Source organism: Salvelinus fontinalis, chromosome 39, assembly GCF_029448725.1.
Source record: "Salvelinus fontinalis isolate EN_2023a chromosome 39, ASM2944872v1, whole genome shotgun sequence".
Lineage (NCBI taxonomy): Eukaryota > Metazoa > Chordata > Actinopteri > Salmoniformes > Salmonidae > Salvelinus > Salvelinus fontinalis.
The window spans coordinates 4173867-4192072 of NC_074703.1; the positions used below are offsets into that span (position 1 = coordinate 4173867).

General features: G+C 51.3%; 1 protein-coding gene across 1 annotated transcript in view; it reads right to left on the reverse strand.

Moving 5' to 3' along the window:
* LOC129838344 (protein PRRC2C-like) overlaps nucleotides 1–18206 on the reverse strand; it is a 73095-nt gene that overhangs the window by 34457 nt on the left and 20432 nt on the right. The window contains exons 7-9 of the mRNA XM_055905280.1: nucleotides 12974–13142; nucleotides 12758–12863; nucleotides 1386–1489 (exon numbers count right to left, since the gene is read on the reverse strand). Coding sequence (XP_055761255.1) covers nucleotides 1386–1489; nucleotides 12758–12863; nucleotides 12974–13142 — 379 coding nt within the window. The remainder of the gene's footprint in view (nucleotides 1–1385; nucleotides 1490–12757; nucleotides 12864–12973; nucleotides 13143–18206) is intronic.

Here is an 18206-nt window from a genome sequence, read left to right on the forward strand (position 1 = left end):
GGTGGGGAAGGGGGTGATGTTGTAGGGACATTGACCAACCTGCCGTTGGAGGTGGAGAAGGGGGTGATGTTGTAGGGACATTAACCAACCTGCCGTTGGAGGTGGAGGTGGGGAAGGGGGTGATGTTGTAGGGACATTGACCAACCTGCCGTTGGAGGTGGAGGTGGGGAAGGGGGTGATGTTGTAGGGACATTGACCAACCTGCCGTTGGAGGTGGAGGTGGGGGTGATGTTGTAGGGACATTGACCAACCTGCCGTTGGAGGTGGAGAAGGGGGTGATGTTGTAGGGACATTGACCAACCTGCCGTTGGAGGTGGGGAAGGGGGTGATGTTGTAGGGACATTGACCAACCTGCTGTTGGAGGTGGAGGTGGGGAAGGGGGTGATGTTGTAGGGACATTGACCAACCTGCCGTTGGAGGTGGAGGTGGGGAAGGGGGTGATGTTGTAGGGACATTAACCAACCTGCCGTTGGAGGTGGAGGTGGGGAAGGGGGTGATGTTGTAGGGACATTAACCAACCTGCCGTTGGAGGTGGAGGTGGGGAAGGGGGTGATGTTGTAGGGACATTGACCAACCTGCCGTTGGAGGTGGAGAAGGGGGTGATGTTGTAGGGACATTGACCAACCTGCCGTTGGAGGTGGAGGTGGGGAAGGGGGTGATGTTGTAGGGACATTAACCAACCTGCCGTTGGAGGTGGAGGTGGGGAAGGGGGTGATGCTGTAGGGACATTAACCAACCTGCCGTTGGAGGTGGAGAAGGGGGTGATGTTGTAGGGACATTGACCAACCTGCCGTTGGAGGTGGGGAAGGGGGTGATGTTGTAGGGACATTGACCAACCTGCCGTTGGAGGTGGAGGTGGGGAAGGGGGTGATGTTGTAGGGACATTGACCAACCTGCCGTTGGAGGTGGAGGTGGGGAAGGGGGTGATGTTGTAGGGACATTGACCAACCTGCCGTTGGAGGTGGAGGTGGGGAAGGGGGTGATGTTGTAGGGACATTAACCAACCTGCCGTTGGAGGTGGAGGTGGGGAAGGGGGTGATGTTGTAGGGACATTGACCAACCTGCCGTTGGAGGTGGAGAAGGAGGTGATGTTGTAGGGACATTGACCAACCTGCCGTTGGAGGTGGAGAAGGGGGTGATGTTGTAGGGACATTGACCAACCTGCCGTTGGAGGTGGAGGTGGGGAAGGGGGTGATGTTGTAGGGACATTGACCAACCTGCCGTTGGAGGTGGAGGTGGGGAAGGGGGTGATGTTGTAGGGACATTGACCAACCTGCCGTTGGAGGTGGAGGTGGGGAAGGGGGTGATGTTGTAGGGACATTGACCAACCTGCCGTTGGAGGTGGAGGTGGGGAAGGGGGTGATGTTGTAGGGACATTGACCAACCTGCCGTTGGAGGTGGAGGTGGGGAAGGGGGTGATGTTGTAGGTATATTTCTCTCGGAGTTCAGCCAGCTGAGGGAATGGGAACACAGCCATGGAGTACACCGTCTGGAGAGACAAGAGGCATCAGCAGATAAAACAGCTGGGAAATACAGAGGAGGAGAAAGGGCTTTTTCCTCCATTATTACATCCATGCATTCTGAATGGTCACGTAGGGCAGGGCCCTTGCAATGCCAGGGTTGTGGGTTCGATTCCCGCGAGGGACCAGTACGAAACAAATGTGAAAATGTATACACTCACTACTAAGTCTCTCTGGATAGGAGTGTCTGCTAAATGACCCATGTAAGATTTGTGGATGTAAATAAAGGCTTTAAAAATGTTTGTGTTAGAGTGGATATACAGTGCGTTCAGAATAGATGGATGACTACTGAATTTACAATGGATTAAATAAAGGTTTTGTTACTGGCCCACACACACACACGCACACACACACACACACACACACACACACACACACACACACACACACACACACACACACACACACACACACACACACACACACACACATTACCCCATAAAGTCAAAGACGGATTATATTTTTTGAAATGTTTACAAATTATGTTAAAAAATATAATATATATATAAGAGCTGAAATGTCTTGAGTCAATAAGTATTCAGCCCCTGTTATGTCTAAATAAGATCAGGAGTAAACATCAACAAGTCACAAATTACCTGGACTCACTCTGTATAATAATAGTGTTAAACATTATTTTTCAACAACTACCTGTCTGTTCTCCACACATACAATTATCTGTCAGGTCACTCAGTCGAGCACAGAATTTCAAAACACAAACCACAAAGACCAGGGAGGTTTTCCAATGCCTCGCAAAAGGCACCTATATGTAGATGGGTAAAAATAAAATAAAAAGCAGACGTTGAATATCCGTTAGAGCATGGTGAAGTTACTACACTATGGCTGGTGTATCAATACACCCAGTTCCTACAGCGACACAGGCATCCTTAACTCAGTTGCCAGAGAGGAAGGAAACCACTCAGGGATTTCACCACGAGGCCAATGGTGACTTTAAAACAGTTAGAGTTTAATGGCTGTGATAGGAGAAAAAACATTTTTTGTGGCACCTGACCACACGACTGAACAGTAGTCCAGGTGCGACAAAACTAGGGCCTGTAGGACCTGCCTTGTTGATAGTGTTGTTAAGAAGGTAGAAACTAGGGCCTGTAGGACCTGCCTTGTTGATAGTGTTGTTAAGAAGGTAGAAACTAGGGCCTGTAGGACCTGCCTTGTTGATAGTGTTGTTAAGAAGGTAGAAACTAGGGCCTGTAGGACCTGCCTTGTTGATAGTGCTGTTAAGAAGGTAGAAACTAGGGCCTGTAGGACCTGCCTTGTTGATTGTGTTGTTAAGAAGGTAGAAACTAGGGCCTGTAGGACCTGTCTTGTTGATAGTGCTGTTAAGAAGGTAGAAACTAGGGCCTGTAGGACCTGCCTTGTTGATAGTGCTGTTAAGAAGGTAGAAACTAGGGCCTGTAGGACCTGCCTTGTTGATAGTGTTGTTAAGAAGGTAGAAACTAGGGCCTGTAGGACCTGCCTTGTTGATAGTGCTGTTAAGAAGGTAGAAACTAGGGCCTGTAGGACCTGCCTTGTTGATTGTGTTGTTAAGAAGGTAGAAACTAGGGCCTGTAGGACCTGCCTTGTTGATAGTGTTGTTAAGAAGGTAGAAACTAGGGCCTGTAGGACCTGCCTTGTTGATAGTGTTGTTAAGAAGGTAGAAACTAGGGCCTGTAGGACCTGCCTTGTTGATTGTGTTGTTAAGAAGGTAGAAACTAGGGCCTGTAGGACCTGCCTTGTTGATAGTGTTGTTAAGAAGGTAGAAACTAGGGCCTGTAGGACCTGCCTTGTTGATAGTGTTGTTTAGAAGGTAGAAACTAGGGCCTGTAGGACCTGCCTTGTTGATAGTGTTGTTAAGAAGGTAGAAACTAGGGCCTGTTGGACCTGCCTTGTTGATAGTTTTGTTAAGAAGGTAGAAACTAGGGCCTGTTGGACCTGCCTTGTTGATAGTTTTGTTAAGAAGGTAGAAACTAGGGCCTGTAGGACCTGCCTTGTTGATAGTGTTGTTAAGAAGGTAGAAACTAGGGCCTGTAGGACCTGTCTTGTTGATGGTGTTGTTAAGAAGGTAGAAACTAGGGCCTGTAGGACCTGCCTTGTTGATAGTGTTGTTAAGAAGGTAGAAACTAGAGCCTGTAGGACCTGCCTTGTTGATAGTGTTGTTAAGAAGGTAGAAACTAGGGCCTGTAGGACCTGCCTTGCTGATAGTGTTGTGAAGAAGGTAGAAACTAGGGCCTGTTGGACCTACCTTGTTGATAGTGTTGTTAAGAAGGTAGAAACTAGGGCCTGTAGGACCTGCCTTGTTGATAGTGCTGTTAAGAAGGTAGAAACTAGGGCCTGTAGGACCTGCCTTGTTGATAGTGTTGTTAAGAAGGTAGAAACTAGGGCCTGTAGGACCTGCCTTGTTGATAGTGTTGTTAAGAAGGTAGAAACTAGGGCCTGTAGGACCTGCCTTGTTGATAGTGTTGTTAAGAAGGTAGAAACTAGGGCCTGTAGGACCTGCCTTGTTGATAGTGTTGTTAAGAAGGTAGAAACTAGGGCCTGTTGGACCTGCCTTGTTGATTGTGTTGTTAAGAAGGTAGAAACTAGGGCCTGTAGGACCTGCCTTGTTGATAGTGTTGTTAAGGTAGAAACTAGGGCCTGTAGGACCTGCCTTGTTGATAGTGTTGTTAAGGTAGAAACTAGGGCCTGTAGGACCTGCCTTGTTGATAGTGTTGTTAAGGTAGAAACTAGGGCCTGTAGGACCTGCCTTGTTGATAGTGTTGTTAAGGTAGAAACTAGGGCCTGTAGGACCTGCCTTGTTGATAGTGTTGTTTAGAAGGTAGAAACTAGGGCCTGTAGGACCTGCCTTGTTGATAGTGTTGTTAAGAAGGTAGAGACTAGGGCCTGTAGGACCTGCCTTGTTGATAGTGTTGTTAAGAAGGTAGAAACTAGGGCCTGTAGGACCTGTCTTGTTGATAGTGTTGTTAAGAAGGTAGAGACTAGGGCCTGTAGGACCTGCCTTGTTGATAGTGTTGTTAAGAAGGTAGAAACTAGGGCCTGTAGGACCTGCCTTGTTGATAGTGTTGTTAAGAAGGTAGAAACTAGGGCCTGTAGGACCTGCCTTGTTGATAGTGTTGTTAAGAAGGTAGAAACTAGGGCCTGTAGGACCTGCCTTGTTGATAGTGTTGTTAAGAAGGTAGAAACTAGGGCCTGTTGGACCTGCCTTGTTGATAGTGTTGTTAAGAAGGCAGAGCAGCGCTTTATTATAGACAGACTTCTCCCCATCTTAGCTATTGTTGTATCAATATGTTTTGGCCATGACAGTTTACAATCCAGTGTTACTCCAAGCAGTTTAGTCATCACAACTTGCTCAATGCCACATTATTCATTACAATATTTAGTTGAGGTTTAGGGTTTAGTGAGTGTTTTGTTCCAAATACAATGCTTTTAGTTTTAGAAATATTTGTGACTAACTTATTCCTTGCCACCCACTCTGAAACTAACTGCAGCTCTTTGTTAAGTGTTGCAGTCATTTCAGTCTCTGTAGTAGCTGACGTGTATAGTGTTGAGTCATCCACATACATAGACACTCTGTAGTAGCTGACGTGTATAGTGTTGAGTCATCCACATACATAGACACTCTGTAGTAGCTGACGTGTATAGTGTTGAGTCATCCACATACATAGACACTCTGTAGTAGCTGACGTGTATAGTGTTGAGTCATCCACATACATAGACACTCTGTAGTAGCTGACGTGTGTAGTGTTGAGTCATCCACATACATAGACACTCTGTAGTAGCTGACGTGTATAGTGTTGAGTCATCCTCATACATAGACACTCTGTAGTAGCTGACGTGTGTAGTGTTGAGTCATCCACATACATAGACACTCTGTAGTAGCTGACGTGTATAGTGTTGAGTCATCCACATACATAGACACTCTGTAGTAGCTGACGTGTATAGTGTTGAGTCATCCTCATACATAGACACTCTGTAGTAGCTGACGTGTATAGTGTTGAGTCATCCACATACATAGACACTCTGTAGTAACTGACGTGTATATTGTTGAGTCATCCACATACATAGACACTCTGTAGTAGCTGACGTGTATAGTGTTGAGTCATCCACATACATAGACACTCTGTAGTAGCTGACGTGTATAGTGTTGAGTCATCCACATACATAGACACTCTGTAGTAGCTGACGTGTATAGTGTTGAGTCATCCACATACATAGACACTCTGTAGTAGCTGACGTGTATAGTGTTGAGTCATCCACATACATAGACACTCTGTAGTAGCTGACGTGTATAGTGTTGAGTCAATCCACATACATAGACACTCTGTAGTAGCTGACGTGTATAGTGTTGAGTCATCCACATACATAGACACTCTGTAGTAGCTGACGTGTATAGTGTTGAGTCATCCACATACATAGACACTCTGTAGTAGCTGACGTGTATAGTGTTGAGTCATCCACATACATAGACACTCTGTAGTAGCTGACGTGTATAGTGTTGAGTCATCCACATACATAGACACTCTGTAGTAGCTGACGTGTATAGTGTTGAGTCATCCGCATACATAGACACTCTGTAGTAGCTGACATGTATAGTGTTGAGTCATCCACATACATAGACACTCTGTAGTAGCTGACGTGTATAGTGTTGAGTCATCCGCATACATAGACACTCTGTAGTAGCTGACGTGTATAGTGTTGAGTCATCCACATACATAGACACTCTGTAGTAGCTGACATGTATAGTGTTGAGTCATCCACATACATAGACACTCTGTAGTAGCTGACGTGTATAGTGTTGAGTCATCCACATACATAGACACTCTGTAGTAGCTGACGTGTATAGTGTTGAGTCATCCGCATACATAGACACTCTGGCTTTACTCAGAGCCAGTGGCATGTTATTAGTAAACATTCAACATCTCACCTGCATGAGGTGGCTACAGTCTATGAGGCTGTTCCCCAACATCTCACCTGCATGAGGTGGCTACAGTCTATGAGGCCGTTCAACATCTCACCTGCATGAGGTGGCTACAGTCTATGAGGCTGTTCAACATCTCACCTGCATGAGGTGGCTACAGTCTATGAGGCCGTTCTCTAACATCTCACCTGCATGAGGTGGCTACAGTCTATGAGGCTGTTCTCCAACATCTCACCTGCATGAGGTGGCTACAGTCTATGAGGCCGTTCAACATCTCACCTGCATGAGGTGGCTACAGTCTATGAGGCTGTTCAACATCTCACCTGCATGAGGTGGCTACAGTCTATGAGGCTGTTCAACATCTCACCTGCATGAGGTGGCTACAGTCTATGAGGCTGTTCTCCAACATCTCACCTGCATGAGGTGGCTACAGTCTACGAGGCCGTTCTCCAACATCTCACCTGCATGAGGTGGCTACAGTCTATGAGGCCGTTCAACATCTCACCTGCATGAGGTGGCTACAGTCTATGAGGCTGTTCTCCAACATCTCACCTGCATGAGGTGGCTACAGTCTATGAGGCTGTTCTCCAACATCTCACCTGCATGAGGTGGCTACAGTCTATGAGGCTGTTCTCCAACATCTCACCTGCATGAGGTGGCTACAGTCTATGAGACTGTTCAACATCTCACCTGCATGAGGTGGCTACAGTCTATGAGGCTGTTCTCCAACATCTCACCTGCATGAGGTGGCTACAGTCTATGAGGATGTTCAACATCTCACCTGCATGAGGTGGCTACAGTCTATGAGGCTGTTCTCCAACATCTCACCTGCATGAGGTGACTACAGTCTATGAGGCCGTTCAACATCTCACCTGCATGAGGTGGCTACAGTCTACGAGGCCGTGCTCCAACATCTCACCTGCATGAGGTGGCTACAGTCTATGAGACTGTTCAACATCTCACCTGCATGAGGTGGCTACAGTCTATGAGGCCGTGCTCCAACATCTCACCTGCATGAGGTGGCTACAGTCTATGAGGCTGTTCTCCAACATCTCACCTGCATGAGGTGGCTACAGTCTATGAGGATGTTCTCCAACATCTCACCTGCATGAGGTGGCTACAGTCTATGAGGCTGTTCAACATCTCACCTGCATGAGGTGGCTACAGTCTATGAGGCCGTTCTCCAACATCTCACCTGCATGAGGTGGCTACAGTCTATGAGGCTGTTCTCCAACATCTCACCTGTATGAGGTGGCTACAGTCTATGAGACTGTTCAACATCTCACCTGCATGAGGTGGCTACAGTCTATGAGGCTGTTCAACATCTCACCTGCATGAGGTGACTACAGTCTATGAGGCTGTTCTCCAACATCTCACCTGCATGAGGTGGCTACAGTCTATGAGGCTGTTCTCCAACATCTCACCTGCATGAGGTGACTACAGTCTATGAGACTGTTCAACATCTCACCTGCATGAGGTGGCTACAGTCTATGAGGCTGTTCAACATCTCACCTGCATGAGGTGGCTACAGTCTATGAGGCTGTTCTCCAACATCTCACCTGCATGAGGTGGCTACAGTCTATGAGGATGTTCTCCAACATCTCACCTGCATGAGGTGGCTACAGTCTATGAGGCTGTTCAACATCTCACCTGCATGAGGTGGCTACAGTCTATGAGGCTGTTCAACATCTCACCTGCATGAGGTGGATACAGTCTATGAGGATGTTCTCCAACATCTCACCTGCATGAGGTGGCTACAGTCTATGAGGATGTTCTCCAACATCTCACCTGCATGAGGTGACTACAGTCTATGAGGCTGTTCAACATCTCACCTGCATGAGGTGGCTACAGTCTATGAGGCCGTTCTCCAACATCTCACCTGCATGAGGTGGCTACAGTCTATGAGGCTGTTCTCCAACATCTCACCTGTATGAGGTGGCTACAGTCTATGAGACTGTTCAACATCTCACCTGCATGAGGTGGCTACAGTCTATGAGGCTGTTCAACATCTCACCTGCATGAGGTGGCTACAGTCTATGAGGCTGTTCTCCAACATCTCACCTGCATGAGGTGACTACAGTCTATGAGACTGTTCAACATCTCACCTGCATGAGGTGGCTACAGTCTATGAGGCTGTTCTCCAACATCTCACCTGCATGAGGTGACTACAGTCTATGAGACTGTTCAACATCTCACCTGCATGAGGTGGCTACAGTCTATGAGGCCGTTCTCCAACATCTCACCTGCATGAGGTGGCTACAGTCTATGAGGCTGTTCAACATCTCACCTGCATGAGGTGGCTACAGTCTATGAGGCTGTTCTCCAACATCTCACCTGCATGAGGTGACTACAGTCTATGAGATTTTTCAACATCTCACCTGCATGAGGTGGCTACAGTCTATGAGGCTGTTCTCCAACATCTCACCTGCATGAGGTGGCTACAGTCTACGAGGCCGTGCTCCAACATCTCACCTGCATGAGGTGGCTACAGTCTATGAGACTGTTCAACATCTCACCTGCATGAGGTGGCTACAGTCTATGAGACTGTTCAACATCTCACCTGCATGAGGTGGCTACAGTCTATGAGGCTGTTCTCTAACATCTCACCTGCATGAGGTGGCTACAGTCTATGAGGCCGTTCTCCAACATCTCACCTGCATGAGGTGGCTACAGTCTATGAGGCTGTTCAACATCTCACCTGCATGAGGTGGCTACAGTCTATGAGGCTGTTCTCCAACATCTCACCTGCATGAGGTGGCTACAGTCTATGAGGCTGTTCTCCAACATCTCACCTGCATGAGGTGGCTACAGTCTATGAGGCTGTTCTCCAACATCTCACCTGCATGAGGTGGCTACAGTCTATGAGGCTGTTCAACATCTCACCTGCATGAGGTGGCTACAGTCTATGAGGCTGTTCAATATCTCACCTGCATGAGGTGACTACAGTCTATGAGGCTGTTCCCCAACATCTCACCTGCATGAGGTGGCTACAGTCTATGAGGCTGTTCAACATCTCACCTGCATGAGGTGGCTACAGTCTATGAGGCTGTTCAACATCTCACCTGCATGAGGTGGCTACAGTCTATGAGGCCGTTCAACATCTCACCTGCATGAGGTGGCTACAGTCTATGAGACTGTTCAACATCTCACCTGCATGAGGTGACTACAGTCTATGAGGCTGTTCCCCAACATCTCACCTGCATGAGGTGGCTACAGTCTATGAGGCCGTTCAACATCTCACCTGCATGAGGTGGCTACAGTCTATGAGGCTGTTCTCCAACATCTCACCTGCATGAGGTGGCTACAGTCTATGAGGCTGTTCTCCAACATCTCACCTGCATGAGGTGACTACAGTCTATGAGGCTGTTCCCCAACATCTCACCTGCATGAGGTGGCTACAGTCTATGAGACTGTTCAACATCTCACCTGCATGAGGTGGCTACAGTCTATGAGGCTGTTCTCTAACATCTCACCTGCATGAGGTGGCTACAGTCTATGAGGCCGTTCTCCAACATCTCACCTGCATGAGGTGGCTACAGTCTATGAGGCTGTTCAACATCTCACCTGCATGAGGTGGCTACAGTCTATGAGGCTGTTCTCCAACATCTCACCTGCATGAGGTGGCTACAGTCTATGAGGCTGTTCTCCAACATCTCACCTGCATGAGGTGGCTACAGTCTATGAGGCTGTTCTCCAACATCTCACCTGCATGAGGTGGCTACAGTCTATGAGGCTGTTCAACATCTCACCTGCATGAGGTGGCTACAGTCTATGAGGCTGTTCAATATCTCACCTGCATGAGGTGACTACAGTCTATGAGGCTGTTCCCCAACATCTCACCTGCATGAGGTGGCTACAGTCTATGAGGCTGTTCAACATCTCACCTGCATGAGGTGGCTACAGTCTATGAGGCTGTTCAACATCTCACCTGCATGAGGTGGCTACAGTCTATGAGGCCGTTCAACATCTCACCTGCATGAGGTGGCTACAGTCTATGAGACTGTTCAACATCTCACCTGCATGAGGTGACTACAGTCTATGAGGCTGTTCCCCAACATCTCACCTGCATGAGGTGGCTACAGTCTATGAGGCCGTTCAACATCTCACCTGCATGAGGTGGCTACAGTCTATGAGGCTGTTCTCCAACATCTCACCTGCATGAGGTGGCTACAGTCTATGAGGCTGTTCTCCAACATCTCACCTGCATGAGGTGACTACAGTCTATGAGGCTGTTCCCCAACATCTCACCTGCATGAGGTGACTACAGTCTATGAGGCTGTTCAACATCTCACCTGCATGAGGTGGCTACAGTCTATGAGGCCGTTCTCCAACATCTCACCTGCATGAGGTGGCTACAGTCTACAAGGCTGTTCAACATCTCACCTGCATGAGGTGGCTACAGTCTATGAGGCTCTCCAACATCTCACCTGCATGAGGTGGCTACAGTCTATGAGACTGTTCAACATCTCACCTGCATGAGGTGGCTACAGTCTATGAGGCTGTTCAACATCTCACCTGCATGAGGTGGCTACAGTCTATGAGGCTCTCCAACATCTCACCTGCATGAGGTGGCTACAGTCTATGAGGCTCTCCAACATCTCACCTGCATGAGGTGGCTACAGTCTATGAGGCTCTCCAACATCTCACCTGCATGAGGTGGCTACAGTCTATGAGGCTGTTCAACATCTCACCTGCATGAGGTGACTACAGTCTATGAGGCCGTTCTCCAACATCTCACCTGCATGAGGTGGCTACAGTCTATGAGGCCGTTCTCCAACATCTCACCTGCATGAGGTGGCTACAGTCTATGAGGCCGTGCTCCAACATCTCACCTGCATGAGGTGGCTACAGTCTATGAGGCTGTTCCCCAACATCTCACCTGCATGAGGTGGCTACAGTCTATGAGGCTGTTCTCCAACATCTCACCTGCATGAGGTGGCTACAGTCTATGAGGCCGTTCAACATCTCACCTGCATGAGGTGGCTACAGTCTATGAGGCTGTTCCCCAACATCTCACCTGCATGAGGTGGCTACAGTCTATGAGGCTGTTCCCCAACATCTCACCTGCATGAGGTGGCTACAGTCTATGAGGCTGTTCAACATCTCACCTGCATGAGGTGGCTACAGTCTATGAGGCTGTTCCCCAACATCTCACCTGCATGAGGTGGCTACAGTCTATGAGGCCGTTCAACATCTCACCTGCATGAGGTGGCTACAGTCTATGAGGTTCTCCAACATCTCACCTGCATGAGGTGGCTACAGTCTATGAGGGCGTTCAACATCTCACCTGCATGAGGTGGCTACAGTCTATGAGGCTGTTCCCCAACATCTCACCTGCATGAGGTGGCTACAGTCTATGAGGCTGTTCAACATCTCACCTGCATGAGGTGGCTACAGTCTATGAGGCCGTTCTCCAACATCTCACCTGCATGAGGTGGCTACAGTCTATGAGGCTGTTCAACATCTCACCTGCATGAGGTGGCTACAGTCTATGAGGCCGTGCTCCAACATCTCACCTGCATGAGGTGGCTACAGTCTATGAGGCTGTTCAACATCTCACCTGCATGAGGTGGCTACAGTCTATGAGGCTGTTCAACATCTCACCTGCATGAGGTGGCTACAGTCTATGAGGCTGTTCAACATCTCACCTGCATGAGGTGGCTACAGTCTATGAGGCTGTTCTCCATCTCACCTGCATGAGGTGGCTACAGTCTGAGGCTGTTCTCCAACATCTCACCTGCATGAGGTGGCTACAGTCTGAGGCTGTTCTCCAACATCTCACCTGCATGAGGTGGCTACAGTCTATGAGGCTGTTCTCCAACATCTCACCTGCATGAGGTGGCTACAGTCTATGAGGCTGTTCAACATCTCACCTGCATGAGGTGACTACAGTCTATGAGGCTGTTCAACATCTCACCTGCATGAGGTGACTACAGTCTATGAGGCTGTTCAACATCTCACCTGCATGAGGTGGCTACAGTCTATGAGGCTGTTCTCCAACATCTCACCTGCATGAGGTGGCTACAGTCTATGAGGCTGTTCAACATCTCACCTGCATGAGGTGGCTACAGTCTATGAGGCTGTTCAACATCTCACCTGCATGAGGTGACTACAGTCTATGAGGCCGTTCTCCAACATCTCACCTGCATGAGGTGGCTACAGTCTATGAGGCTGTTCTCCAACATCTCACCTGCATGAGGTGACTACAGTCTATGAGGCTGTTCTCCAACATCTCACCTGCATGAGGTGGCTACAGTCTATGAGGCTGTTCAACATCTCACCTGCATGAGGTGGCTACAGTCTATGAGGCCGTGCTCCAACATCTCACCTGCATGAGGTGGCTACAGTCTATGAGGCTGTTCTCCAACATCTCCTGAGTGATCCATCCCATGGTGCTGTAGAAGTCGTCTGCGGTCTGACAGTACTCTATATGCCTGGAGGAGATGGAGGGAACACAGGGTTATATAGTGTGTAGGGAGGAGATGGAGGGAACACAGGGTTATAGTATGTAAGGGTTATAGTGTGTAGGGGTTAGGGTACTCACTCCTCCAGGTGAGACCAGATAGCCAGAGCCACCCTCAGCAGAACCTCAGAACCTTCGAAGAACACAGAGTCCCAGATCTTCAGCACTGTGTTGTGGGGCAGGCACGTAGCAAACATGGTCAGAAACCACTGCATCGTGAAGACGTTGGTCAGAGGAGGCTCGTAGCTGCCTGTAAGACACACGCTGGCATTAGTCAGGGGAGGCTAGTAGCTGCCTGTAACACACAAGCTGGCGTTAGTCAGGGGAGGCTCGTAGCTGCCTGTAACACACACGCTGGCGTTAGTCAGGGGAGGCTCGTAGCTGCCTGTAAGACACCGGCATTAGTCAGGGGAGGCTCGTAGCTGCCTGTAAGACACGCCGGCGTTAGTCAGGGGAGGCTCGTAGCTGCCTGTAAGACACGCCGGCATTAGTCAGGGGAGGCTCGTAGCTGCCTGTAAGACACACGCTGGCATTAGTCAGGGGAGGCTCGTAGCTGCCTGTAAGACACACGCCGGCGTTAGTCAGGGGAGGCTCGTAGCTGCCTGTAAGACACGCGGCATTAGTCAGGGGAGGCTCGTAGCTGCCTGTAAGACACCGGCATTAGTCAGGGGAGGCTCGTAGCTGCCTGTAAGACACGCCGGCGTTAGTCAGGGGAGGCTCGTAGCTGCCTGTAAGACACACCGGCGTTAGTCAGGGGAGGCTCGTAGCTGCCTGTAAGACATGCCGGCGTTAGTCAGGGGAGGCTCGTAGCTGCCTGTAAGACACACCGGCGTTAGTCAGGGGAGGCTCGTAGCTGCCTGTAAGACACGCCGGCATTAGTCAGGGGAGGCTCGTAGCTGCCTGTAACACACACGCCGGCATTAGTCAGGGGAGGCTCGTAGCTGCCTGTAAGACACACCGGCATTAGTCAGGGGAGGCTCGTAGCTGCCTGTAAGACACACCGGCATTAGTCAGGGGAGGCTCGTAGCTGCCTGTAAGACACTCCGGCATTAGTCAGGGGAGGCTCGTAGCTGCCTGTAAGACACTCCGGCATTAGTCAGGGGAGGCTCGTAGCTGCCTGTAACACACACGCCGGCATTAGTCAGGGGAGGCTCGTAGCTGCCTGTAACACACACGCCGGCATTAGTCAGGGGAGGCTCGTAGCTGCCTGTAAGACACGCCGGCATTAGTCAGGGGAGGCTCGTAGCTGCCTGTAAGACACGCCGGTATTAGTCAGGGGAGGCTCGTAGCTGCCTGTAAGACACACGCTGGCGTTAGTCAGGGGAGGCTCGTAGCTGCCTGTAAGACACACCCCGGCGTTAGTCAGGGGAGGCTCGTAGCTGCCTGTAAGACACGCCGGCATTAGTCAGGGAAGGCTCGTAGCTGCCTGTAACAAACACGCCGGCATTAGTCAGGGGAGGCTCGTAGCTGCCTGTAACACACACCGGCATTAGTCAGGGGAGGCTCGTAGCTGCCTGTAAGACACACCGGCATTAGTCAGGGGAGGCTCGTAGCTGCCTGTAAGACACACCGGCATTAGTCAGGGGAGGCTCGTAGCTGCCTGTAAGACACACCGGCATTAGTCAGAGGAGGCTCGTAGCTGCCTGTAAGACACACCGGCGTTAGTCAGGGGAGACTCGTAGCTGCCTGTAAGACACACCGGCATTAGTCAGGGGAGGCTCGTAGCTGCCTGTAAGACACACCGGCATTAGTCAGGGGAGGCTCGTAGCTGCCTGTAAGACACACCGGCATTAGTCAGGGGAGGCTCGTAGCTGCCTGTAAGACACACCGGCATTAGTCAGGGGAGGCTCGTAGCTGCCTGTAAGACACGCCGGCATTAGTCAGGGGAGGCTCGTAGCTGCCTGTAAGACACACCGGCGTTAGTCAGGGGAGGCTCGTAGCTGCCTGTAACACACACGCTGGCGTTAGTCAGGGGAGGCTCGTAGCTGCCTGTAAGACACGCCGGCATTAGTCAGGGGAGGCTCGTAGCTGCCTGTAAGACACGCCGGCGTTAGTCAGGGGAGGCTCGTAGCTGCCTGTAAGACACACCGGCATTAGTCAGGGGAGGCTCGTAGCTGCCTGTAACACACACGCTGGCGTTAGTCAGGGGAGGCTCGTAGCTGCCTGTAAGACACACGCCGGCATTAGTCAGGGGAGGCTCGTAGCTGCCTGTAAGACACGCCGGCATTAGTCAGGGGAGGCTCGTAGCTGCCTGTAAGACACACGCCGGCATTAGTCAGAGGAGGCTCGTAGCTGCCTGTAAGACACACGCCGGCATTAGTCAGGGGAGGCTTGTAGCTGCCTGTAAGACACACGCCGGCATTAGTCAGGGGAGGCTCGTAGCTGCCTGTAAGACACACCGGCATTAGTCAGGGGAGGCTCGTAGCTGCCTGTAAGACACACCGGCATTAGTCAGGGGAGGCTCGTAGCTGCCTATAAGACACGCCGGCATTAGTCAGAGGAGGCTCGTAGCTGCCTGTAGGACACGCCGGCATTAGTCAGGGGAGGCTCGTAGCTGCCTGTAAGACACGCCGGCGTTAGTCAGGGGAGGCTCGTAGCTGCCTGTAACACCTACCGGCATTAGTCAGGGGAGGCTCGTAGCTGCCTGTAACACACGCCGGCATTAGTCAGGGGAGGCTCGTAGCTGCCTGTAAGACACACCGGCGTTAGTCAGGGGAGGCTCGTAGCTGCCTGTAAGACACACCGGCATTAGTCAGGGGAGGCTCGTAGCTGCCTGTAAGACACACCGGCATTAGTCAGGGGAGGCTTGTAGCTGCCTGTAAGACACACCGGCATTAGTCAGGGGAGGCTCGTAGCTGCCTGTAAGACACACCGGCATTAGTCAGGGGAGGCTCGTAGCTGCCTGTAAGACACACCGGCATTAGTCAGGGGAGGCTCGTAGCTGCCTGTAAGACACACCGGCATTAGTCAGAGGAGGCTCGTAGCTGCCTGTAAGACACACGCTGGCGTTAGTCAGGGGAGGCTCGTAGCTGCTTGTAACACACACCGGCATTAGTCAGGGGAGGCTCGTAGCTGTCTGTAACACACACTCTGGCGTTAGTCAGGGGAGGCTCGTAGCTGCCTGTAACACACACCGGCATTAGTCAGGGGAGGCTCGTAGCTGCCTGTAAGACACACCGGCATTAGTCAGGGGAGGCTCGTAGCTGCCTGTAACACACACCGGCGTTAGTCAGAGGAGGCTCGTAGCTGCCTGTAAGACACACGCTGGAATTAGTCAGAGGAGGCTCGTAGCTGCCTGTAACACACGCCGGCGTTAGTCAGGGGAGGCTCGTAGCTGCCTGTAAGACACACGCTGGCGTTAGTCAGAGGAGGCTCGTAGCTGCCTGTAAGACACACGCTGGCGTTAGTCAGAGGAGGCTCGTAGCTGCCTGTAAGACACGCCGGCATTAGTCAGGGGAGGCTCGTAGCTGCCTGTAACGCACACCGGCATTAGTCAGGGGAGGTTTGTAGCTGCCTGTAAGACACTCCGGCATTAGTCAGGGGAGGCTCGTAGCTGCCTGTAACACACACGCCGGCATTAGTCAGGGGAGGCTCGTAGCTGCCTGTAAGACATACTGGCATTAGTCAGGGGAGGTTTGTAGCTGCCTGTAAGACACTCCGGCATTAGTCAGGGGAGGCTCGTAGCTGCCTGTAAGACACACCGGCATTAGTCAGGGGAGGCTCGTAGCTGCCTGTAAGACACACTGGCATTGGTCAGGGGAGGTTTGTAGCTGCCTGTAAGACACTCCGGCATTAGTCAGGGGAGGCTCGTAGCTGCCTGTAACACACACGCCGGCATTAGTCAGGGGAGGCTCGTAGCTGCCTGTAAGACACGCCGGCATTAGTCAGGGGAGGCTCGTAGCTGCCTGTAAGACACGCCGGTATTAGTCAGGGGAGGCTCGTAGCTGCCTGTAAGACACACGCTGGCGTTAGTCAGGGGAGGCTCGTAGCTGCCTGTAAGACACACGCCGGCATTAGTCAGGGGAGGCTCGTAGCTGCCTGTCAGACACGCTGGCATTAGTCAGGGGAGGCTCGTAGCTGCCTGTAAGACACACCGGCATTAGTCAGGGGAGGCTCGTAGCTGCCTGTAAGACACGCTGGCGTTAGTCAGGGGAGGCTCGTAGCTGCCTGTAAGACACACCGGCATTAGTCAGGGGAGGCTCGTAGCTGCCTGTAAGACACGCCGGCATTAGTCAGGGGAGGCTCGTAGCTGCCTGTAAGACACACCGGCATTAGTCAGGGGAGGCTCGTAGCTGCCTGTAAGAAACACCGGCATTAGTCAGGGGAGGCTCGTAGCTGCCTGTAACACACACACCGGCATTAGTCAGGGGAGGCTCGTAGCTGCCTATAACACACACACCGGCATTAGTCAGGGGAGGCTCGTAGCTGCCTGTAAGACATGCCGGCATTAGTCAGGGGAGGCTCGTAGCTGCCTGTAAGACACACCGACATTAGTCAGAGGAGGCTCGTAGCTGCCTGTAAGACACACCGACATTAGTCAGGGGAGGCTCGTAGCTGCCTGTAACACACACGCTGGCGTTAGTCAGGGGAGGCTCGTAGCTGCCTGTAACACACACGCTGGCGTTAGTCAGGGGAGGCTTGTAGCTGCCTGTAACACACACCCCGGCGTTAGTCAGGGGAGGCTCGTAGCTGCCTGTAAGACACGCCGGCATTAGTCAGGGGAGGCTCGTAGCTGCCTGTAACACACACACCGGCATTAGTCAGGGGAGGCTCGTAGCTGCCTGTAACACACACACCGGCATTAGTCAGGGGAGGCTCGTAGCTGCCTGTAAGACACGCCGGCATTAGTCAGGGGAGGCTCGTAGCTGCCTGTAACGCACACCGGCATTAGTCAGGGGAGGCTCGTAGCTGCCTGTAAGACACACCGGCATTAGTCAGGGGAGGCTCGTAGCTGCCTGTAAGACACACCGGCATTAGTCAGGGGAGGCTCGTAGCTGCCTGTAAGACACACCGGCATTAGTCAGGGGAGGCTCGTAGCTGCCTGTAAGACACACCGGCATTAGTCAGGGGAGGCTCGTAGCTGCCTGTAAGACACACTGGCATTAGTCAGGGGAGGCTCGTAGCTGCCTGTAAGACACACTGGCATTAGTCAGGGGAGGTTTGTAGCTGCCTGTAAGACACTCCGGCATTAGTCAGGGGAGGCTCGTAGCTGCCTGTAACACACACGCCGGCATTAGTCAGGGGAGGCTCGTAGCTGCCTGTAAGACACACTGGCATTAGTCAGGGGAGGTTTGTAGCTGCCTGTAAGACACTC